A 24,761-nucleotide genomic window follows, 5' to 3' on the forward strand; every position below is an offset into this window, starting at 1 on the left:
CACCAACCAGTGAAAAAATAAAAACATTTTCACTTTTTCACTTTCTGTCACCACAAGTAAAACGGCGCCCCCTGCAGGTGGATAGTGGAAATTGCCTTCTAGTTTTAAGAAAATTAATTTATGCTCGCAATGAAACTCAGGGGCAAATCAGGTCAATAAAAATAGTTTATTTACAGTGGCATCAATCATAAATCAACAAGCAGCATTGGCAGAAGCAACATCAGAGTCGACAGTTTGCATAACGTTGGTGAACAACTGTTGGGTAAAACCTCTCACTAAATAAACTGGACTGTGCAGCTGCTCAGACGTTTCAGTTCAACTTCACAGCAGAGACAATACTTCAAATAAGAGTTTTAAAAATACCAAATTTGAACCTCAACACTCTGTAGTTGACTTATGATTTAGATTTACAGTATTTAATATCTTACAGTGGCCCCAGGTAAAAGGAGTTTGCAGCACATTGTGGTGCCTAACAAAAAAAAACAAACAAAAAAACACTGGAAATCTGCTTCATTTGCTTTACTCCGGTGATAGTGATATATACCATGATCCTGAGACTACGTTAAAGGAGTGGAACATTTTAATCAAATCTAACAAAATTTATTTCTGTTAAAGTTTTAATGTAAACATTTGCAAATCAAAAAAAGAAAAATAGCCCATTTTTGACGAGTTAGTTCTGTGCAGTTTGAAACAGCTTGAATTTTCATTCGATTTTCTTGAAGTGAATCTACAGATGTTTTAGTATTTTCATTACTAAATAAATCTCCTGCAAATCAACCGGGATATAAAATCGACCCGGCAGTTTAATGGCGTCTATGAGCCAGATGATATCTGTGGAGTGGTCCAACTAGAGTGAGATAAAGCGGTCAAAGTTGTAGTTTATTTAGCTTAAATAGTCATATAAAGGAGGGAAAAAATAATGAAGTAAATTATCCTTTAAAACCAAAGTCTTGTATTAATCAGGGAGTTTTTCAGTACATGCAAACAAAGTGATGAGAAAAGGTTGGATTTACGAACATAACAAATCTAAAGAGGTTCATCACAGCTTGTAAAGTCTCATTTTTGTGAGGAAACCTAATATTCCTGCTTATAAACTGGATCAAATGGAGCATCACCAAGGTATCACCAGATACTCTTTAAAACTGTACAACTAAACACCAAACAAAACAAAGAAATCAAAACGCTAAGGCATTACTCTATGCATATTTACATAAAATACAGTTGTATGCAATTGATAAAAATATACAAAATTATCCACTATGTATTCTTGTCTCCGTTTGAATCCAGACAAACAGTTTACCTTCATATAAGACATCTGGAAAAAATGTACACTAGTTATTCATCTTCACCGTAATCTCACTGAGAGTTTCAGACATTCAAAACATTTCTATGGCCTACATTTAATCTCTGAGGTTTTTTATGTTATCATATGAAAATAAAGAATAAAGAAATAATAATTTTTGTACCAACAGGGAGACAAAACTAAATTCCGACTTTCTTTACAGTGTTCCAGTTTTCATTTCCCAGTTTTCCTCATGCTACAGAATGTTAAGCAGGGAATTCAAGAAAAACATGTCGAGTTTAAACAGTTTCCCTCACAATTAAAAGCTTATGATGAAAAAGCACCTAATGAATAGCACCGAAACTAGCTAAGCTATTCTTGAAACGTTCCTGACTTTCAGTGTGAATTGTAAAGGCTTTTAGTCAAACAGTATGAGGGAAAAGTAAAATAAGTAACTAAAACTTATGAAAACTCTGAATCTTTAACAATTTATCTTCATTGATCTAAAGTAAGTATAAACAAAAAGTTAAAAAGACAAAATACAAAAACGTTTAAATTTGCTTTTAGAGTTAGATTATTCTAAACTAGAAAAGTCACAATACAGAGGAGTTTTGTTGCTTTCTATGGGCAAAGCAGATCTAATTGCAAGTACAATTAAATTAAAGCAAAAATATAACATAGTTTGACTGCTACATGCTAGTAATTACCTTGCTAACATTGTTGTCAGGTCCTCCAGTGGCAGTTGATCACTAAAGATTTAAGATTTAATTTAACATTTTTATCCTTTAAAAGTTTGAAAGATTGAGTTTATGACAAACTATATATGGCAATCAGTTTCACTTTCAGTTTCAAACATGCAACATCTGCAAGCTAATGAATCTTCATCAGCACAGACAAAGCATTTGCATAGTATTACATGAGATAAGTAATGTTATCAATGACTTGTTCCATTATTTGAGTAGCAATGACTATCATGGTAGTGACAGGTATTTGTGAAATAGATGCAATGTGAAAGTTAATAATGCAGAATTTTGACATGTAAAAAAAAAAAAAAAAACATCCGTATTTGAGATTATCTGTGTGAAAAATGCATAGAAAAGCAATGATGGAGCGTTATTTATCTAAAGCTGTGCTCTTTACTCTCTTCCACATGGAGGATACACTGCATTGGAGCAGAAAACAAAAATAACAGCAACATGTAAAAGCTATTCCTCACTGAGTGCTTGAACACAAATGTTGAAAAAAGTGTGGAGTTTTGTTGGTTGCACATGCATTTAAGTCACAATGACAGAAAAAATAATCAGTATGCGCGGGCAAATTTGGTCAAAATGCAACAACAGTCAGAATAAAACGCAAGTTGTGACATTTTTTGTCGCTACATGCTAACGATTAGCATATTAACAGTGCTATTTAGCTAAAGACTAGCACTCCCCATTACAGAACAAATGAGGCTTTTGATTTAGTTTGTTTCAAACTTCATAATAAAACATCCACCAGGAAGCTTGTTTGAATAAAAAGAGACAATGTGCTTAATTTAACCTATGGCATATTTCTATTCTCTATCGATCATTTATGAAAGTCCAAATTGCTGCTTCACGATACCACTTAAGGAAAAGGGGTGATAAAGATCTATGTACACTATTTATACACATTCACCTTTATTTGAAAAGTCATTAAATAGGGGACACATGTCCTATGTACTACAGCAGTTCAAATATATATTACTTTTAAAATTAACATCAACGAGTACCATTTCAAAAGATTTTAGATATAATTGATTTTCTTCCATACAAATAATCTAAAACATCTTTAAAACGATAAATAACTGTAAAATCTTTCATATAGTTTTCCTTTTATGTTCAGTCGGGTTCTAAAATAGAACCAGGAGTTAAAAACAAAACAAACAAAAAAATCAAAAGATTAATTTCATACAACCCTACTGAGTGAAATTGTGACAGTTTGAGTTTCACACGCTTACACACTAACAGACACATAGTAGTCAAACATTTCACCTCCGGGGTCAAACCTGGGAAAACTGTGCCACCTCCTCACAGCAAACACTCACCGTAAGCAGCTGGTCTATAGAGGCTTACACCCTGTGTGTCATTAAACTGACTGCCTACACGCTTTTGTATGTACAGTGCATGTGCTGGTTTTACAGCAGCAATTCATGGAGCCAGAATATTCAGCAAGAAGATGTACATATATTTTTGAAAAGATGCCATAAACCACATTTTGGAGACAAAAAGCTCCTTTTTGTGCTGATTCAGCCCAAAAGGGCCATTGGATGATTTCGCCTATTGGTTGAATAAGTGCCAGTGAAATCCTTCTTCTTCATAAAGTTAGCTGATGTCTGTTTAGTTGTGTGTTCAGCTCAGTAAATTAAAATGGAGTCTCTCCATACTGTTGCAGAAAAAAATGGAAGCTAATTGGACTATTTTAGCCCAGAGATAATGACTAAAATAAAGACAGAATCAGAAACATATTCTGTTGTAATGACTGTCCTACAGTTGTGCTTGCTGCCAGAGTGGTTCAGATGACAGTTTTCATGGTATTTCAAACTGTGTTTGATTTAATGAAAAACTGGAACGAGGCCAGTCTGAGAGAAGTCCAGAAGTTTTTACATTTTGTGTTTTGTCCTCTGAGATGATTGTAAGTATTTCCTTTAAAATCTTCACACTTTTCACTGAGGCCGTGGTCAGCAAAAAGTCTGCAAAAAACACAGAATCACACAGTGAAGAAAGATTAGTTACTGAATAATTAGAAATGCAACAGCAATGCATTTTTTAAAATATTTATTGAACTTTTTAAAAATAGTATATTGCTAAGTAAAGGGAAAGTTTTACTTCCGAGACACAAGGATTACAAAGGATAATGTTCTTATTACAAAATGATCATTTGTACCAAAAAATATTGTAGCAATATTTGAATGCCCCTCAAATATTGCTTCACCGCAGCTTTAACATTGCAGGAATTTTTTTTATTTTGGAGATAATAAAAAGGAAACTTTGAGGGACACTGCTGTGAAAGAGCTCTTTTATTTACTACTACGTCTGTGTGCATTGTTTTAGATTAAGAAAAGAATTGGAAAAAAATGCTCACAGAATTGACATTGCTCTCTTGGGTCAACATATCGATTCCTCCAAACTGTTCCAGCATCAGGCTGCTGTCGCCCACCTGCACCAACAGTGACATAAACAAACCAAGTTATATCTCCTCAGTTACTTATGTGTAAAAAAACCACACACACTCAAATTTCCAGAGCTTTTAAAATGTGAAACAGTGATTTTGTCACCTGTTCGTTCATAGAACCCATTTGTCCTGCCACCGAATTCATGTTGCTGCTGCTGTACATTCCACTGGATTGTGTCGAGTACTGAGACTGGGACTGCTGGGGGTACACACTGAGAGGAGCACAGAAAAGTGATGCAGAGCTTTAAGAAAGCTCGACTGTGATGTCATTGACGTGGAGAAGCTGCTGCTACCTGTTGCTGGTGCAAATGTTTGCAGGCTGCGACCACCCGTTTAGGTCGGCGCTCGTCTGGTAGCTTGGCGGTCCGCCCTGGTTCGGAGCCTGAGGTTGGGTTTGCGTTTGGCCCTGGTTCTGCTGCAGCATGGGGCTCTGACCCTGTCCCATCCTGGGGGACAGCAGGGGGCTCTGCGGCGTCCCAGCCCCACATGGAAAGCATGACGCTGGGTCCTGGTGTTGCTGCTGACTCATTCCTACAAAAAATGGAAAACATAAGATGCAGGTGAGCTCAAGTTTGACATTAAAGCAACACATATCAATAAATGTTCCGTTCATTATTTATAGAGATTATATTAATTGGAATATCTGACCAAAATACACAAAAGATTGTGGCTGATTTAAATCACTAGCATCCAAAGAGCAGATATCTGACAAAGTCACTTTTATTTATATAAAATGCTTTACCTCATACAAACTTCATACAGTCATCAATTATGAAAGAAATAGTAAACATAACATGTGGTCAAATATCATAAAAATAATGAAGCAAATGAACATCATATATGTTGATCAATGTTTCACTTAATACTAATCAAAGACAAATTTAATCAGGTCAGTTTTTAGTTCAGATTTAAAAGAACTCGCTGTTTCGGCTGTTTTGCAGTTTTCTGGAGGTTTCTTCCAGATTTGTGGTTCACAGAAGCTGATGCTGCTTCTCCATGTTTGGTTCTGGCTCTGGGGATGCAGAACGGACCAGAACCAGAAGACCTGAGAGGCAACAACAGCAGATCTTTAAGCCGTTCAGAGATTTATAAACTGACAGCAGAGTTTTAAAAGTCTGTTCTCTGAGCTGCAGGAGCTCCGGACGGACTTTCGCCCTGCTGTGATGTTCTCTCTCTTCCAGGTTTTAGTCAGAATGCCAGCAGCAGCGTTCTGGATCAGCTGGAGGACGATTTATTGATTTTTTTTTTTTGGCAGACTTGTGAGGACACTCTTCAAGTAATCAATGTGACTAAAGATCATTAATTTTCTATGCCTGGAAATGTTCTTCTGGTGACAAAACACTGGTTTTATGTGACTCCGAAGGTTAAGGTCAGAGTTCGTCACTACACCCAGATTTCCGCCTGATCTCTAGTTTCTAGCTGCAGTAACTGAAGCCGTCTGACTCTAGATCACCACCACCACCTGTAACAACATCCTCCATAAAGCACATCATTGATCCAATACCTGAATTGCTGAACTGGAAGGCACTGTGCTGTGATGGTGGGCTCATTACGCCGCTGTATTGCCCGCCTACATTTCCCATCATGCCCTGGCTTGCCAGGAGATGACTCGGGGAGAGAGGGGAGGAGAAGGGGCTGGAGGAGCCGGGATGAGGAGGAGGAGGAGATGACAGTCCTGTACCGTAACCGGAGGCCGGGTAGGGGAACCGCTGCATGCTGCCCTGTGGCACCCGGGGGTTGGCACCCCCCAGGGGCATCGGCGCGGGAGCAGCGCCCCCGCTGGGCATGTTGGGCGGCAGGTTGATGCCCTGAGTCCGCATCATCATGGCACGCTGCTGATGCGCGTGGTGCTGCTGCTGCTGCTGTTGCCGCTGACGCAAGTGGTTGCTGAGGTACTCGCGCTGACGCTGCGCCAGCATGTGGGCGTTGACAGGTCCCTGCTGGAGCAAACACAGCCGGGTCATTTCTGGCATTACCAGGAAACAGGAAAAGGTCACAGTCTGCGAGGAAACACTGCACAGGAAGTTCACTGCACAAACACTAACTCTTACCAAGTATCTTTGATCCAGTGGAAATATCTCAGGACACTTGAAATAAAACAAACTAACTTACAAGTAACTTTTCAACCAGATACAGGAACTAGATTTTAGTCTGCAATTTCTTTATTTTGATGGAAACATACGAGTTCCACTGGCAGATTAGTTCACTTGTAACACTGGAAAAACATTGTAAAAATGAAATAATCTGCCAGTGGAACTAATACTTTTTCATCATTTCTAAGTATTTATAGATTTAAAACAAACTCCTATTTCTTCAGGAACGTTAGCAGTAAGCTAGTTTTTTCTTATTTCAAGTGTACTGAGATATTTTCAATTGAAACTGGACAAAAATCCTTAATACTTTTTGTTTTTGCAGAAAGGCTGCACAATCAAAACACACTGACTTTTTCACATTTTGTCACCATAGAAAATGTACAAGTTTTGTGAAAAAGCAACGAAAAGCAATGCATTGCTGTTAAAACATTTGTCTGATTTTCTTTTTACAAATAAAAATCCGAAAAGTGTGGTTTGCCTTTGTATTCAGCCCAATCAATGTTTCATAAAACATGTGATAGCAGTTGTTGGAGGAAAGAGGCAATTGTGAACATCAATTTTTAAGTCTCGTCACAGATTATTTGTTGGATTTAGGTTTAGATCTTGAGTGGAAAATTTTTAACAAATGCATGTTCCTCCATCTAAACCATTTCACTGGACCATTAATGTTCATGGCTGTACCATGACAAAACGTGGAAATGTTTAAGATGTAAGAAATAACAGGGAAATAAAGTCACAGGGGAGCAGATGGTTAATGTTTATGTATGTATGCAAGCAGCTGACCTGGGTCGATACATTAGATCTCAGAGGTAGATTCATATTTCCAACTCCGCCCATCTGGTTCATCACTGGCTGACGGTTCTACAGAAGTCACAAAAACCCAAAGCTTTAACAGAACCAAGACATCATCAGACTCCTCTGTGTGAAGGGCAGAAACTCTCTACCATAGCTAGTAAAGTTTAACAGAAATCACAGTCAATGACAGTCAATTGATGAAAAAATGAAGCCCATCAAATGTTGATGGACATTAAAATCATTTTATTATTTTGGCTGGAAACAAATTGTCAAAATTCTGCTTATGATTATCATCTTGCAATTTGATTAACAATTATTTCGGTCACACTGATCAATAAATCAATTTAATATGCTCGAATTGAATATATAATTTTTTGTCTATTAAAACAGTAATAAAAAAGTTAGTGATACTGTCTTTTGTCATAATCATACCAAGGGTGACAGAACGTGCTTTTCTTCAACTTTCCACCAGGTGGCAGCTTGTACCAATATCACATATTATGAACCTGTGTTAAACAGCAGTGAAGAATCTTTCGTCAAAGACTGGGGTTTGTGAGTTATACAGTATAAAAAGGCCAGATTGTGAATAACAAGTATTTATGCAGTTTGTGCAGGTCTTTGTTTATTGCAAAGTGTTCCAGGGACACTAAGCTGGTTAAACAGGAAAGGTGAAACGTTTTTTTGTTTTTTTTTCTGTTTGCTGCAGTTTAAACCCACTGAACCCCAACGACCTCTCTGTTTGCTTCGGCCAATCTTCTTTACTTAGAAAAATGGCTGCAGTTTCAGAATGAAGTTCAACATTTCGCAATGACATGGTTTCAGATTAAATGTCAACAAAGAAAAGCACTGGATTAAAAAGAAGAAGCAATTCAGACTGGATTTTTAAAACGGTATTTAGAGAATAGAAGCAATTAAATAATGACTGATAACTTTGGTAAAACAGATAAATCTTCCCTTTTGAAATATTGATCACAAAAATAAGAACAAAATGGCTTTTTTTACGTTAAAAATGAAATTTAACTCTGACTGATCCCAATTACACTGCAGCATGTTATATGGCTCTGATTAATCATTCTACACAACCACTGACCAGATCACTTTGTGCCACGTTTTCTTCTTCTTGACCTTTCAGATTTGCTTATTTAACCACCAGTTAACATCGTGTGTAAATTTTTTTTGTAATATTCAATAAAAATTAGTAAAGTCCCAATAATAGTTTCTGCATGCCCCTTTGTATACTGTCTTCAGCAAAGTGAGATCCAGCATAACAGTGTTCAGCACCGGTTTTCCTAATTGTACCAAATAATTACATTGAAAACGTAATTAAAATGTTAACATATAAATAGGAACCCCATCCACTATACTTTTTTACATGTTTTTATTTTTGTCTTTACTTTGCATATTGTATAGAAAACATATTTATATGTAGACATTTTTTTTAGCTAAAGCTAAATTTGCTTTAATTTAAAAGCAAATGCCTTAAATGCCAAAGTAGAAATATTTTGTACTAACCTTTTTTTTTTTTGCTTTTTAATTAAAAACAAAAAAAAGGCTGTTTTTATCAAAAGCTTTGAAACTAAACAGAGGTGATAAAGGCGCCACCTACCAGCTGGGCCTGGAGTCTGTGCTGGAGCTGCAGCCTCAGGTTGTTGGGCTGCGGCGGTACCATTGGATTGGGACCACCAGGTCTCATGCCAGGGGCCCGGGGTCCTGGGCCGCCGGGCATTCTCATCATGGGCGGGTAGCCTGCCGGGGCCATCCTTTGAGGGCCCATGTGGCCCCCCATGGATGGGGCAGGGTACAAGCCATCAGGAGGCATGCTGCCATAACTGGGCTGCCCTCCATACTGCTGACTGTAGAGGGGAGGTTTCAGACCGGAGGGAGAGTCCGACGGACCCAAGTACTGGTCCTGGTCTGAAAGAGGACCCTGCAGACGGAGATAGAGGAGGTTTTTTTTCTGTTGTACAATAGCTGGAAAAAGTACCAACATAGTTTGAGCTTTTCAATATTTTGTGGCAATGAAGATTAATTTTATTAGGACTTTATGTCACAGACAAACACAAACTGATGTGAAATTGTGAAGCAGATGAAAAAGTTTAGATAGAAACCTTTCAGACTACTTTGGAAATTTACTTGATCTTATTGTATTATTTGATAACTAAGATCAGTTGGAATGTACGTATGTTTGAAATTAAATTATATTTTTTAAAGATCCTCGAGATGATATTTACTGTGATTTGTGAAAAAACTCAATTGAATTGAAAAATTATGCATAATCTGAATATAAGTCCATAGTTATAAAAAAAATTTCAAATTGTTCCTGTCATTTTCTGTTATGCACTGCTGTGTTTTGTTCTGTCACATTGAAAATCTAATAAAAATGCTAAACTAAAACACTGAAATTCATAAATGTAATTATTAAAAACAGATTTAAGGGGTGTTTGAACTGCTGTATAGTATCCAAAGTTTGTTTATTTTGATGTAGAATGGTAAAAATTCAAAAACATTTCATTTTCTTGTTGGTTTATTCTCAATACCTCAATAGGGGTGATGTTTATTTGTCAGGAAAAATACATAAACAATAATATTAAATCATGTAGTTCCAGAAATGCATTCCGGATTTCTGTCTGTAGCTAATAAAAAGGTGCTGTCTCTTTAAGGCAACCTGGACCAAGCTCACCTGTCCAGCCAGAGTGGGTATTCCCAGCATCTTATCTATCTCCTCCAGACCCTCATAGTCTTTCAGCACCGAACACAGCTGGTTCAGCAGAGCACCTTCATCCGTCTGTCCTTCAGAACCAGAACCACAGCAACTAATCCCGTCCTCCTGAGGGATGCCATACGGTGGCCTGCAAGGTAATTTCTCATCAGACTAAACTAACCCAAAACTCGGTCTTCCTTTATGCTTTAGGCTGGACTGAATGTCAAACCTGCTGTGGTTTCCATAGTGATCCATCATCATCATTCGGTCTGGCCATGGAGCCGTCTGATTGGGCGGAACCTGCTGCTGGTGGTAGGGCGGAGTTGCCATGTCCAACTCTAAAGTGGCAAACAAAGAAAAAGTATTAACGTCTGCACAAAATGGATGCCAGTTGAGGAGCGTCTGATTGGTTGAGTCTTCCCACCGTTGCCCATCATCTGCATGCTGACCAAAGCTCTGGAGACATTTGGACCACTGCTTCTTGTGGGGAGTGCAGAATTGATGTTGGGTACCATTCGACCCACTCCATGGGCCATCATGGGTCCTGCACTGCCCCCTGTTGGAGCATGGGGACCCCAGCCCTGCTGCATGGAGCCTCGAAGGCCTGCGGAAAGAAAGAAGATTCCTATAATATCATTTCATTTTTCACAATTAAGAGATACATTTTTCACTTTCCCAAAGCTCTGGGGAAGACAAAGTGTTTAGAAATTCACTGACTGTTCAGTCTGACCTGTGTTGGTTACTGCTGCCGGGTTCATGCTGGTGTGGGTTCCCATCATACCTTGCTGCTGCAAGGAATATGGCCCATTGTTTCTGTGCTGCGGAGGGAAAGGCCTGGTGGGGCTGGAGCCCATGCTGCTGTCCAGAGACATGCTCCTGCCTGGAGGAGCCCCCTGACCGGCCTGGCCCGGCCTGACACTGTTAAAGCTCGCTGCAATGACAAAATGTTTTCATTCCTATAAAAATTTTGGTAGAAGTGACTCCATTTAATCCATCTGATTTATTTTGAAGACCTGGACATATTGAAACATCCAGCTGAAGATGTACCTGCGGCTCCGATGGGAGGGAAGGCTCTGTGCTGGCTGGGGGAGCTGCTGCTGCTGCTGCTGGTGTCGTTCATCTGCAGGATGTCACTGATGATGGTCTGTTTGTCCACAGAGGAGCCAGCTGGCATGGCTGATGAAGAGGATGAAGAGGATGGAGGCTGACTGGGGAACAGCTGCTGCTGGCTGCTGTTTTGCAGGTCCTCCAGCAGGTCCTCCAGCTCAGATGCCTGGAAGCAGCAACAATTATAAAAGTAATTTATTGCAGAAATGCATTTCTATGACATCCTCTCATATTCAAGACATTAATGAAAATCCTGCGAAGCAAGTTTTGAGATTAATCAGAACTGATTTGCACAACTAAACTGCAGAACATGCCTTTCACCAGAAAACTTCACATTTTCACTGAATCCTTTACAAGTATGAGTTCAGCTTTAATAAGATTTTAAATTAAAGCTACTTCATGCGATCTTTAAAGGGGAGCACCTGCAGAACCACCTAAAAATCTTTATATTCTAAAAGATTTTCTTTTAAAAAACGGTATTGATGTAACAATTGAGCATCCTGATTTTAAAATGCCTCTCCTTTAAAAATATGTTTGAGTTCAGGTTGTTTAATTACATTTAATCTGACATAATTTGACCATATTTTATTTCACTTTATTTAAATTCATTTCACTTTTAGTTTAGGGTTTTTTTTCTGGGTTTTTTTACATTTGTTTTTATTTTCTTTAACTTTATTTTCTAAAATGTTTTTTCTTTTCTCCAAACTGATTTTAAGCAAAGAATTAGTCAAGTATGATGACAACTTTGACAGAAACAAAAACCCCACTCAACCCTCGCCAGCAACACATCGTAACCCAACTCTTTACACACACACGCACACACACACAAACACACACACACACACACACATGCAGAGTGGACAGATATGGTTTCCTAGGGCCGTTTGGCTGATGAATAGAGTGGAGAGCTAAAAATAAACTTCTAGCACTAATGAGGTCATGTGTGATGTACAGTAGGACACACAGAGGTTTAGGAAGCATTACATGTGAGGACAACAAAATATTTAAAGGTTATATTTGAAATCGTTGGTATAATGGTCGACAAAAGCATTGCATCTGCATCAATGAAATGAGACACAACATATCATGAGACAATATGATAAACTCACAGATATGTTAAGAAATTGGGGATCGAACCACTTCTAATAAACATCTCCTCTTCCTTTTAAACTACACCTGCTATAAAAATTGTAAAACTGTATATTTTACTCCATATATTATGTTTTCCTTTGTCCAAAAGCACCTAAACTGAGCAGTGCTGCAATCGCATCAGCAGATCATTTTAAAACATGCTTCTCTTGGACAGCAGGAGGCTGTGGAGCCGACCTGACAGTGGCCTCAAGCGACTGTCCATGTGTGAAGTGTTTATGAAATGATTGAGTGCTCTTCTTGTCAAAATCCAGCAAAGCATGGCAGTGGTTGAAGTAAATTAATGTTCAGATGTGGATATCATAAATGCTTACAGCAGTTGATACAGATCGAAGATGGATTAATTCTAATTATTATAAAACTTAACTGCATGTCAGCTCCCATTTTTTCTTGTTTAAAAACAATAGTTCAAGGATTTGACATCTTTTTGCATTTTTCTTACAATTTCAATTATTTAATTGATATTTATCTAGCTTTTCAAAACTGCATGATATTAAACTACCCAAATTAATATTTAAGTATTTTGGTTATCTGATAAGTCATAATCACAATAGATTTAATAACTATTTAACAAACCCCCTTCCTGGAAAAGCTCAAATAGGTTTTCTTTTGTTTTCTTCTTCTCTGGCTCCAACTTCCCCTTCGCCGGACGCACCCCTGGTTGGGTGGTCAGATCCTTTGTTGGATACTGAACTTCTGCCATCTGCCTTTCACTCATTGAACTGTCTTAACGTTTGCCAATCCACATGCTCTTTCCAAACAAGAAACAAAGTGCAAACTCAATGAACTTTGCTTTCCATGAAATCATCAGTTTTCTGACTCTCTATGTTGATTTACCCCTGACTCCCATCAGCTGCAACTAAGAGATTTATTAGTCAGACTCACTTTAAACAATCTGACTTTTAAAGACACGGCAGGCCTGTTGATCTGGGCTGGCGTTTGCTCGAGTGGCCGAATGACCAGCCAACTAGTTTGAAGATGTAAATCCAATCAAAGTCCAAGTCTCAACTTAATAGGAATGGTCTAACTTAAATGTTTGTCAACAGATTTCAATAAACTACAAAGGTCTGTTAATTGGAGTAAAACCATTTCCTACTGAACTATTGGGAAAGACTGATGAGATGTTAACCATAACTATAATCCTTCCACAGAATTTTTTTTTGTTTCAGTAAAATAAAAGGACAGTGTAATAATCTATGTAGATTTCTCACTTTAATACCCGACTATTGAGATATGATGAAGATGTGGAAGTTATTTTTTCTTGTTTTTTCTTTGTCAAGTTTCATCAAAATTATGAAAGCTATTCTTAAAGAAAATTCTACCCAGATTAGTTAAGAGGTAGACACCTTGCAGAATATGATTTTTCTCTTTTAATAAACTGCCTGAATTCTTACCTGTTCAGCCAAATTAAAACCTTCATCCTGCTTCTCAGTCTTAACGCAGGTCAGCTGGAGTCCGTCGCTTGGTTCCATTTTGATGGCTTTGTCGAGGATGCCATTATCATCCCTATCCAGAAGGTAGCGAAGCAATGCATTGTCTTTCTTTCCCTGGCTCCCCGGCTCCTGTTTGGTGCAGAGTTCACTAAGAGCAGCCATGCTGTCTACTGAGGCAGACTCTGGACCAATAGGATCTTTTCCCGTAGCCTCCGCCGTTAGCTTGGCCAGCTCCACAGGTGAGGTGCTGTTCTGCAGCAGCCTGTGGAGAATTTTGTGTTTTTCCTTTAATGAGGTGGTTTGGTTGTTATGTCCGGGCCCCCCACACATCTGGTCCTTACAGTTCTGGTCATCTCCTATGGGACCTGGTGGTGAGGAAGGATCAGAGGGTTCTAACTTAGTGGTGAGGAGCTGCAGCAACTTGGTGTGGCCTTTGGTGGTCAGACGGTGGTTTGCAGCATCGGGAAGATCGCCAAGGTTTCCGTTACCTCCCAGGGTGTCAGGATCAACATCTTTCCCATCTGCCTGTGTACCATCATGGGTGTGGGATGACAAAAACTCCTCCTGCTCTTCAAAAGTTCCAAACAAGTCAGTCTCTAAGCTGAGATTGCTCTTGCTAATTTGGCTACCAGGTTTGTTGCTGTGAGGATTACTCTGAGGAGCACCTGGTTTTCTGTCAGGTGACTCTGGATGCTGTCCATCAGCGAGCCCTGGGGAAATCCTGGCGCCCTGGCTGAGAGCCTGCAGTGCACTGAGGGAGTTAAAACTTTGGTTGTTTCCTGTGGTGCTGCACACGGATGGAGGGGAGTGCAAACCGGGTGCAGGAGAGAAAGATCCAGGCGGATGTTGGAGAAGATGAGGGCTACTGCAGTTGCTGCCATTTGCGGCAGCGCTGGGACTCTGCCGATGACGAGGAGACAACATGGCATTCTGGACCCCTGAGCTGACGCTTGGACTTCCTTGGCCAGAAGGGCTGCCCAGCTTCAGAGCATGGCCGTTTCCCTGAGGCGTGATGGCCCTTCCTGGAACAGACCCAAAACCACGTCCAGGGGTGGTGGAGGCTCCGGTGGAGTGATGGCTGTTGCTGGTGACACTGGCATCAGGTGAGGGGAAGGACCCGCTCATACTTGTTGGGGTCATTGACTTGCCTGAGTCCTGACCACTGGGAATGTCTGCAGCCATGCCTCCCAGGTTTTCCCTGAAACAAAGTTGAGAACTGGTTTGTACCATTTGAGTTCAAAGAAACTTTTTTCTTTTGACATTTTAAGGTCCACAGTATTCTCAGATATGACTTTCAGTGGGTGTTTGATGCAGGACTGCAGTGGCTGATGGTTTTACTACCGTGTGTGAAAGGAGTAAAAGTCAGGAAAGGGGGGTTACCTCTGCAGGATGTGTAGCGACATATAGAGCTGTGGTTCATTGGTGCCTGGAGAGCGGACCAGTTTGCTCTTTGTGTGAGCAGAAACTATGGTGCCGTCTGCCAGGGAGAATCTGTACAATGGGCTGAGGGCATGGCCGTTCTTCAATACTGCATACAGACAGAGAAAAAAAACAGGATGTTGATTAAAGAAACCCGCTGTGATATTTGGTCTTTACATACATTTGTTCAGGAAATATAATGCATATTTTGAGGAGACATTATGCCAACCTTCTTGCTGGTGTTTCTTGGCAAAGGAAATCTCCCCGTCACTCTGCAGGTGGAACTTCTGGATGCAGCGCCGGACCAGGTCTTCCCAGCCCGGTTTCATAGATGCCCGAAGAACACTGGTGTCCAGAGAGGTGATCTTACCTGAACAGGTTAACAAAACAAATTGGTTTCTAGAATTTTAAAAATAAGAAAATAAGCCTTTAGCCAAACCCATCAAAGACTACAGTAGACGTTAAAGCAAAGCATAAAATGCCTCTCAGGCTCCAGGCAGGTCTAATCCAGTTCTACAAAGCTTTCTTTAAAAAAAGGACAGTGGAAACCTCAGACAAAATAGCTAACTGATTTCAGGCTAAAGCACTAAAGGCCGTACCTTGAAGATCCTGTCGTGTTGTGAAGCTCTCATATGCCGGCATCACAGGCCTCTCTTTGACAGGAACTCTTCTTGCCACACAGATGAGACACGACTGGAAATCTACATTTTTGAGGAAAAAATGTCAGTAATTCCATAACTATATATGGCAAAGGCTATATAAAGACATCCTCACACATAAACAGGAACACTGTTTGTGTGTGGCTGTCTCTGTTGGATGGAATTATTTTACCTCTGAGCCCTTTATAATTTTATTTATTTTCACAAATTAGAATACAACACAAACTGTCAACAGGTCTACATTATTTTCAAAAACAAAAATGAAAAACACCTAAGACCTAACAATCAACAATCAGTCATTATGAACTTCCACCTCAGCGTTAGTGTATCTACAACCCTGTAAACAAATCTCCACTCAACATTAATTTTGAAGATTCCTAGTCATCTTTTTAAGTGATCAATAGCTTTCCAATTATTCTCAGAATTTGCCATTAGGGTTGTAAGAAAAGTTTTCAAAAGAAATTATATTTTATTACATGTCGGATTCTTCTGCAGGTTATTCAGGCTATGAGAGACGCATGATCCTAATCATGTTCAAAAATCTTCCGCTTGGTCTGAATTAACACAAGATTCATTACTGACGAAGAAATCACAGTCTATCAGGTCCTACTAGCAAGTCCACCAACAGAGTGATGCAACTTCAAGTCAGCCTGCAACCCTCTGTCTGTCCACCAGATATCCTCATCGTGTCAGTGGAGAGATTGGCAAAATATCTGCCTGTCAGACGTCTAAAATTAGAGTGGCAGACACATTCTTCTCCCCCGTGTTCATGTGTGTGTGATTGGATTAGATGGGAAGCTGACAAAGTGCCACACACTAATTAGTCTCTCCCAGTGGATGGGAGGGGAGACAGAGAGAAGTGGTGACGGAAGGAGGACAGGACACAGGAGACTGGGAGGGCAGCACTGGGAAGAGTGATGGGAAAGTGACAGAAAGTCAAGGCTCAGATGAAGAGATGAGGAAAAGCAGCAGAAAAATTATTTCTTGAGCAGTGGAAAAGGCAAATGTAAAAAGAAAATTCACAACCATAATTAGATGGTTTTTGAAAGGCAGACCAAATCCAGATAAACAAGGAAAAACCGGAGCAATGACGGCTACTTAGCAAGACAAACAAGAATGAGAAGAAAAAACATTGAAAGTACAAAATAGACTAAATTAGAGACAAGGTTAAAAAAACAAGTATATACCTTCCCCCTCTTCCTTGATAGACTTTGGTTCAGAGACGGCAAAACACTGCATGGTCTCATATTTCTGCTGCGCTGCGTCCTGCTGATCGACGGCCTGGCGAGCTTCGCCGTCGGCGTGAGGGTTGACCAACATGCGACAGTTAAATGTGTGACTGTTCCTGTTGGAGGAGTCGGTGCTGCGATGATTAACTGCATGACGAAGACACAAAAACAACGGGAAAATGTAAGAAACATAGTTATTTAGGATGTAACTTTTGTAATGAATCTACTCTCATATACAACACAATTGATAAGTTTAAAGAAATCAGATATGCTAAAATGACACTAAAACATGCGACTTTTGGAGAATTTAGAGATATTTAGAAAATATGTTCACAAAATAAATGTTAACTTAGACATTTGAAAAACTTTTGATAATTCCAAAATGAGTTAAATACACTCTATTGTGGCAAATTTACCAATTTTCTCACCCAGACTCTTAGGTAAAAGGTTCTTGATGAACTCTGCATGGTCTCCAACATGCAGCACACTGTAGACACTGGTGTTCATCAGCTCCTCCTGCTGGTAGTGCAAATACTGGCTGACGTTCTCCGACACAAACACAATGTTTCCCTCCATGTTCACAACAAAGAAGAAGCCGTCCAGGGCCTGAGCGGAGAAAAGATTGGCACAAGTGACTGGGATGATGGGAAAATAATAAAAAGGATAAATCACAAAGAGAAAGAAAAAAAGATAGATGAATATATATCTATCATAACATTGTGAAAATTAATAAGTTCAAAGGAGGAAACACCTTTGTTGCATTTTATTTTATTTTGCATAACTCAATCTCTGCAAGCATTTTTTTGCACTGCTGCTGAAAAACATACATTTGAAATGTTGACTGCATGTTAATGTTTATCTTCCAGACCCCAAGCAGACACCTTTGCCAAAGTTGGTGCTTCTGAATACTATATATAGCTAGTCTGTGTGTGTTGGGTCAGACTCCGCCCCTTCTTTTCTAATCTGGCTTTTCCCAAAGGTATTTATACTTCGTTGGGTCCCATGGTAAACGTCATCTCTCACTCGTGCACAGACACACATAGGCTCCACTGTCAGTCAGCGCAGCTCTTATCTCCATTAGTCACGTGTAGAGCGATGCTAGATCCAGTCAGAAAGGTGTTCTCAGGCTGACCGTCTCTCAGGGTGGAATTTGTCCTGTTTGTTCAGGAGTGTGGCTGCACTTTGATGCATTCAGAGTGAATTAGATTTATGCAGAACTGCTGCTCAGAGTATACAGAGTAACTTTACATTTAGATGTCAAAGTAAAAACTGAATAACTAGATTACATTTCCAAATAGTATCTTAATTTCCTGAGCTACATTACATTCAAAAGACACAGTAAGAGCGCCTTTTAAATATAAGATTTACATTTTGTTTTTGTTTAATAAATAATGACATGATGCAATCTGTGCTGTGTTTTTTTGCACAGCTAAAGTAAACCTTGGGTTAGGACAGGCGACTTAGAGACATGCAGCTGATCTAATAATTATTATAACATCTAAGTAAGTTTCTAGACGATTTCAAGAATGGCAACACTCACATCTACAGCAGCCCGGCATTTTCAAGAAAAATCAAGTCGGTTTTTGACTCTACACTTTAAAAAAATAGTTTTTTTTATTATTATTTTAATATAGATGAGCATGGCTTTCAGGGAAGTATGTAGAGCAGAGACAATGAGTGACATGCCTATCTCCTGAAGGGCGGCCCGACAGGCTGAACTGGCCCAATGGGTCTGACCTCGAAGACACATAACGCTGTGTCTTCGAGGTCAGAGTTCAGAGTTGACTGAAGCATTTTCACTATTGCTTTTCTCTGCCCACAAAAAGCATTTGCACCAGCAATAAAGAGACTGCTGTATTTTTGTTTACTAGCATTCACATAGCAACATCTCTGGCATTAGAGCTTCCTGTTAGCTAATTCTTAATCAAGATGGCAGTGCAGCATGTGTGAAATATGCTGATCCTGTGGGGAGTGACCGATTTAAAACTTGATCTGGTAATGGCAGCGGAGGAGCCAGCCATCGAGCTGGCTATCGTGGAGACTGATCACAGATTGCTGCACAGGCATTACTGCTGACCAAGGAGACACACCAGGTTCTTACACAAATCTTCCAGGAAGGATCATCACTTTCAAGAAAGAATGAGAATTTTTGCTTGATTTTCTAACACCAGAAGAAAGACTCGAGAAATTGCAGGTTACATTAAAGCAATTTTTAAAGTTTGTGTTAAAAGTCTGCAGATTTGAAAACTTGTTGGTGTGACATGCTTGTTCTTCCGCATTAGATTGCACTCACCTTCAAGGCAGAACGCATTCACAAAATATTGAGAGATGGGTTTCAAAAGAAAAAAAAAACAATGACAGTTGGGCCTACCTCCAACATCATCGGGCCGAGAGTGTCTTTATCGATGACGGCCTGCCCTGTGGAGGAGACATCTGCCTTCTGCACCTCCTCTGCATTAGCCACCAGGGTCTTTTCTGTGATGAACAGCATAAAAGCAGGTGGTTCAAAAGGGAATCAGGGGATTTTTGTCATGTTTTTATCTCTCATCAGTTAAATTAATAGAACCCGTCAGTGAAAAAAGAGTGTTATAAATGCATGAATAATTGATGTCAAATCTGAAGACACAGATCAAAATAAATAACTTAGTATGTTAAATATCTCCTTGTAGGAAAAGCAGATTGTTATGATAAAGATTTTGCCGTAGGTTGTCTGTTTAAGCAGACAATGCTGACAGTGTTGTTTTTATCTAGATGGAGCCGTCACCCACGCACCCACTTTGTGTTTTCATAAACAAGACATGAAGACCTTCCACATATTACATTCTTTGGAAAGCCGTTCTCTTCTGGTATAGTTAACATGGTCATGGTTATACTTCAACTCTAAAACAAAGAGTGTGAATCGGTGAGAGGACATGGAGATTTGAGTGGCTGGCATGTTATTCACAGCACGGCTCGTTGCACAATTTTCCTGTACATTTTTGCACCAACTTTTTCCCTTTCCTTCATGGCCGTACCACCGGACTGTTAAGCCTCCCATGGCCCCATTCGGCCACATAGCTGACATTCCTTTTGTGGGACTGGAGCTGTGGAGTCATCAGCCTTTAAAACTCTGTCACTGCAGAGCCTGGAACGGCACTATAGTGCAAGCTGGAAGGAATTCAAGTCATTACCAACGTTTATTTAATTCATAAAATGTGTTATTACAATTTATTTCACCTGACATGATTCTGTTTGAGTTTCCTATTGTTTTTTTCTTCAAAAGGAACGAAAGAATCATAGTTAATAAAAATACTTGAAAAACAAATTCTCTGTGAACGTCTCGACAGCTGACATCTTTGAGGCTTGCACATAAACGACTTAACAGTTTGGTGCTGCATATCTTCCTTATTACCCAATGCACAACTCATTAGCTCAAATTAACTTCATTCAGCAGCACTTCCAGCACACGAGCCAAGGTTAAGACCTTAAAGCTGCAGTTTTCATTTACACAACTCATAAAAGCGAGGGATATTCAGCTTTCAGATGAACCGAAACCACACTGGAACCTTTACAGGTGAACCTCATGTGAACTTTTGAATGCACATGTCCAACAGTTCAAGGTTCAAGTACTTCTTGCACAACTTGCTGTTCTCCAACAAGAAGCTTATGATAAAACACACAAGTGTTTGATTCACTAATCAGCCAATACATTTTCTGGCTAAATCAGAATTGGTATTTAAATGGCAACCATACTGCTGACATTTTGACATCATTAGACCAATAACTGATCCACAGTACCTCACCACTGCAAGGTTTCAAAGAGGATGCTCTCAGACGCTGACATTAGGCTGTCATCAGAAGATTGCAACAGAGACAGTTAAAGAATCATAGAAATGTATAGAAATGTCCAGCTGGATGACACTTAAGTCCCAGGAAATTTCAGGAAGGTGAAAGACACCAAGGAGTCATATCAGACCTGCAAGGCACCTCACCACTGCGCAAGATACGGATGTCAATGTCTTGCGCGGATGGCAGATGGCTTCAGTGCTGTTCTATGATGAAAGTCGATATATGTTGAGCTGAAACGATGGCCAATGATAAGGTGAAGGAGAGCACTATGCACCAGCCACCGCTGTCAATGAAAATTAGCCTTTGGTGTCAGTAGTTTCACAGTGTGGACAGGTGTGACTACTGAATACAGAACTGCCCTTCATTTTGTGACTAGTGAAAAGTTGATATTACCTCAATAACGTTATTAATCCATTGTACCATTGTCATTGCAATCCTGTATGAACAACCCAGACCTAATTTCATCTTTGTGGACGACAATGCCCCAGCATCATTCGCGAACAGCTGCTGTTGTGATCTGCACTTTCTCCAGACCTGGATCCCAGAGAAAACCCCTCAGATCAGCTGAGACATTAAGCAGAGGTTTGTAACTCTGTACCCCGAAACCTCAATGACCTGAGGGCCACTTGAAGAGTGGGATGCCTCAGCAGACAATAAGTCGACTTGTGAACAGCATGAGCTGTCGTTGTCAAGCTGTAATTGAAGCAACTCCTCGAGGGCTCATGACCCCTGGTAGTGAGACATTGATATTTTTTGTTTTGGCACAACCCACTGTTGTTGGCCTTTGTGCCAATACATTGTGTGACAGAGGGGACTCATCATTGCATGCTTCTACTTAAATACCCTACTTTCATTGTGTCATTGTATTGATGTTTTTTAAGTTTTCCATTAATTTTACACAATAGCTAAAACAAATGCCATTTGAGGGTGCAGTAAACCTAAAGATTAGTGTATAAACTAACAGGAGGCACATAAACACCTTGTCACAAGGAAGCTGATTTGAGCGCAGGATGAACATTTTTCCAGTAGTGGCATTAGTTTCTTCATTTTGTATTCCTTTTTTACTGTTTTAAAAAAAAAATCTGCTCATCAGTTAAATGTTCCTCAACAATAGTGTGTTTTTCTGCTGTTGACCTCACAGCTGTGTGACTTGAGCATTATCCCCGTGCGCGAGTCTGTGCTTATTCAGCTGTTGTTTTCAGATGCAAACAGTGCAATGACACATGGACACCAACTGGGTGACTGCAGCCACAAAAGGAGGAGATGAGTAAGCGAGAGACGAACAGATGAAAGGAAAGATGACAGGACGCGCTTTCAAGTCCGAAGTTTCTACACGCACTACAGGCATGAATGTCATATGTGAAAAAAAAATTACATTTTGAGTTATTATGGATTCTTTTTAAGATAATGAAAATTAATGGAATAACCTTTAAATATGTCTGAGTTTCTCAATGTTTCTCAAACACGGTGGTGGTAGCATCATGCTTTAGAGCTGGTTTCAACCCAATTGAAATGTAATTACGTGTTGCATAATGTTAAGTAAATACCCAAATTGTTTTCACATTCATGTCCATATTTTTGTATTCAAACTTGGAGCTGTGGGATAATAATAATAATAATAATAAAAAAAGGATTACAATATAAAAGAAAATTTTAAATAGATAATAGTGGATGAGCAACACATCAGATATTAAAAAGAAAGGAAACACAGAGAAAGCAAAAAAAAAGATGGAGGAGAAAATGTGTTTAATGAACAGAATAACCAGGACAAAAGAAAAAAAAGACCAAGAAAAAGAACTGGAATCAAACAGGAAGAGGAATCAAGTAAAGATTGCAAACAAAATCTGAAAACAGAACAGATATGAGGAAGAACCAAAATAATGAGACATCATTAACTGAGTGGAAATATATATTAAGATTTTTCCATTTATGCAAAGAGGATTAAATATAAGAGAGAGGAGTGTAAAAAGGTGAGAACATTGTGAAGAATAGTAAAGCTTAAGAGAAAGTGAGGGACAGATCGGAGGAGCAGATCCTCCTGCTTCTCTCTGCAGGCTCATTTCACGTTGGTCATTGTTATATAAGCGCTCCAGCAGAGGCTGGCTCACCATTACAGTCCTTTCACAGTCTGTGGGCTCCCACTGTGAAGGGGATTGTTTTCCATTTACTTTTTAAAGTTAAGGAGTCCACATTGGCTCTCGAGATTTCAGTTTTATAAACATTAGTTCTGAGCTCTTCTAGTACCCACAGATATCACACTCTCTTCTAGCAGATGTTCCCCTTTCATGGCAGGAAACACTGGAAGGCCCATTTAGTGATAAATAAATGGTTATCCGAGGAAATAAGCTGCTTGTGACATTCTAATGGAAAAACAAATTAAATTGCTTATGCAGCCTTTCAATTTCTTTATTCAGGACATCTGAAACCGGGAAGTCCAGAACCTCCCATAACAAAAAAACCCATTGATGAGCTGGGAAAAGTGGCACCTGTTCTAAAAACTGCCATAAAATTATAGTTAAAAGCGAGTTAGCGCTAATGGCTAACTGTAGCATCCAATCAGCCCAAACTCAGTGCATCGTATAAAATGCTGACCTGTGGATTTTACCCAGCAGCTAAACATGCTGCCTTCAGGAACAGCTGAAAATTTCTAAACCTCAACACTGATTGTTTTTTAAGAACCAGAAAAAATATGATGTGAACTGACTTGTTGCTGAAATGTGCTACATAACGAAACTTTGTGTGGTTAAATTGTTTTCTATCCAGGCATCGGCTACGCCTGCTTACGCTACTTTATTCACTGAAAAACATCCAACCTAATATTCAGTACGTTCCATACTTTTTTACATTTTAGACAGTATTAATGAAAATTATTTCAGAAATTCAAAACTATTCTGTTTACTGCTGCCCAAGGTAAAATAAAATCATCATAGTAATTTTCTTGATTGTACTGAACTAATGGGTACAAAGCAGTGATTTTTATGAACCAATGCTCTCCTATATAATCTGCATTATTTTTCAGGAATACTTTAGGTTTGTAGTGTCAACTACAAGGACTGAGAATCCTTCAAAAAAGAAGAAGTGACATAAAAGCTCACCCTGCTCCTTGATCTGCCTGATCTGCTTCACCGTCTCTTTGAGGATGGCACATTTGTCGGGCTTGACGTTGAGGTCGTCTATGTCGTTGATGTTGGCAAAGATCAGCTCCGCCAGCTCCTCGATGTATTTGTTCTCCTGCTCCCTGTTGCGCCTCTCGGTACTTCGCTTTGGGCTGCAGGACAGCAAGGAATGACGCCAAAAACACAAATCAGCCTCAACTGGAGAAAAAAGAACTAAGCGGTGGAAATTGTCAAGGCAAACATCCAACCTAATATTAGACATTACATCTGAAAAACTTTTGTCTTTGTGCACTGACCAGCTTTTTTGTGAGACAAAGACGTCCCCGGTGACCCTGAATTAACTTTGTGACCTCTCGGTGACCTGACATTAATGAGACATATGACCTCTGTGCAAAGCACCATTATGTCAACAACTTTTGTGTCGTTTCATAAACTATTGTCTGTAAAAATGAACCACAACTGTTGTTTTCCTGAATAGCCATTAACAGCAATTCAACATTTATGAAAAATTTGGAATAACTTTAAAGTGCTTCACATTTAGAAAGATCACATTCTTTATACATTTTTCCTGTTCATTGGTCTTCATGATGATGCTTTTCTCTAAAAGTATCTAAGAACTCTTTGTTTCTGGTGAAAAAATAAATAAATTAAAAATTATAAAGGGAGGGATTTGCAAAATGCATAAAAGACAAAAATCACACTGTGAAAAAATGAAGATAATGCTCCATCTAAAAATGATCTATCATTATTAATATTTT

General features: G+C 39.3%; 1 protein-coding gene across 7 annotated transcripts in view; it reads right to left on the minus strand.

Moving 5' to 3' along the window:
* Positions 1 to 152: 152 nt before the first annotated feature.
* The window catches only part of LOC129353111 (nuclear receptor coactivator 2-like), a 48,923-nt gene continuing 24,314 nt past the window's right edge, over positions 153 to 24,761 (minus strand). For 3 of the 7 annotated variants that reach the window (XM_055022321.1, XM_055022320.1, XM_055022319.1), the window contains 20 exons: positions 23,983 to 24,155; positions 19,431 to 19,534; positions 17,476 to 17,665; positions 17,018 to 17,206; positions 15,771 to 15,872; positions 15,401 to 15,541; positions 15,133 to 15,280; positions 13,714 to 14,950; positions 11,111 to 11,336; positions 10,794 to 10,994; positions 10,488 to 10,667; positions 10,293 to 10,401; positions 10,043 to 10,211; positions 8,969 to 9,289; positions 7,351 to 7,428; positions 5,979 to 6,414; positions 4,768 to 5,005; positions 4,578 to 4,686; positions 4,385 to 4,459; positions 153 to 3,992 (listed from right to left, as the gene is read on the minus strand). In XM_055022321.1, the coding sequence (XP_054878296.1) occupies positions 3,981 to 3,992; positions 4,385 to 4,459; positions 4,578 to 4,686; positions 4,768 to 5,005; positions 5,979 to 6,414; positions 7,351 to 7,428; positions 8,969 to 9,289; positions 10,043 to 10,211; positions 10,293 to 10,401; positions 10,488 to 10,667; positions 10,794 to 10,994; positions 11,111 to 11,336; positions 13,714 to 14,950; positions 15,133 to 15,280; positions 15,401 to 15,541; positions 15,771 to 15,872; positions 17,018 to 17,206; positions 17,476 to 17,665; positions 19,431 to 19,534; positions 23,983 to 24,155 (4,438 nt within the window). In that variant the 3' untranslated portion in view covers positions 153 to 3,980. The remainder of the gene's footprint in view (positions 3,993 to 4,384; positions 4,460 to 4,577; positions 4,687 to 4,767; positions 5,006 to 5,978; positions 6,415 to 7,350; positions 7,429 to 8,968; positions 9,290 to 10,042; positions 10,212 to 10,292; positions 10,402 to 10,487; positions 10,668 to 10,793; positions 10,995 to 11,110; positions 11,337 to 13,713; positions 14,951 to 15,132; positions 15,281 to 15,400; positions 15,542 to 15,770; positions 15,873 to 17,017; positions 17,207 to 17,475; positions 17,666 to 19,430; positions 19,535 to 23,982; positions 24,156 to 24,761) is intronic. The other 4 variants (XM_055022325.1, XM_055022323.1, XM_055022322.1 and 1 more) reach the window with 4 other exon arrangements.

Source organism: Poeciliopsis prolifica, unplaced genomic scaffold, assembly GCF_027474105.1.
Source record: "Poeciliopsis prolifica strain line A6 unplaced genomic scaffold, Auburn_PproV2 SCAFFOLD084, whole genome shotgun sequence".
Taxonomy (NCBI): domain Eukaryota; kingdom Metazoa; phylum Chordata; class Actinopteri; order Cyprinodontiformes; family Poeciliidae; genus Poeciliopsis; species Poeciliopsis prolifica.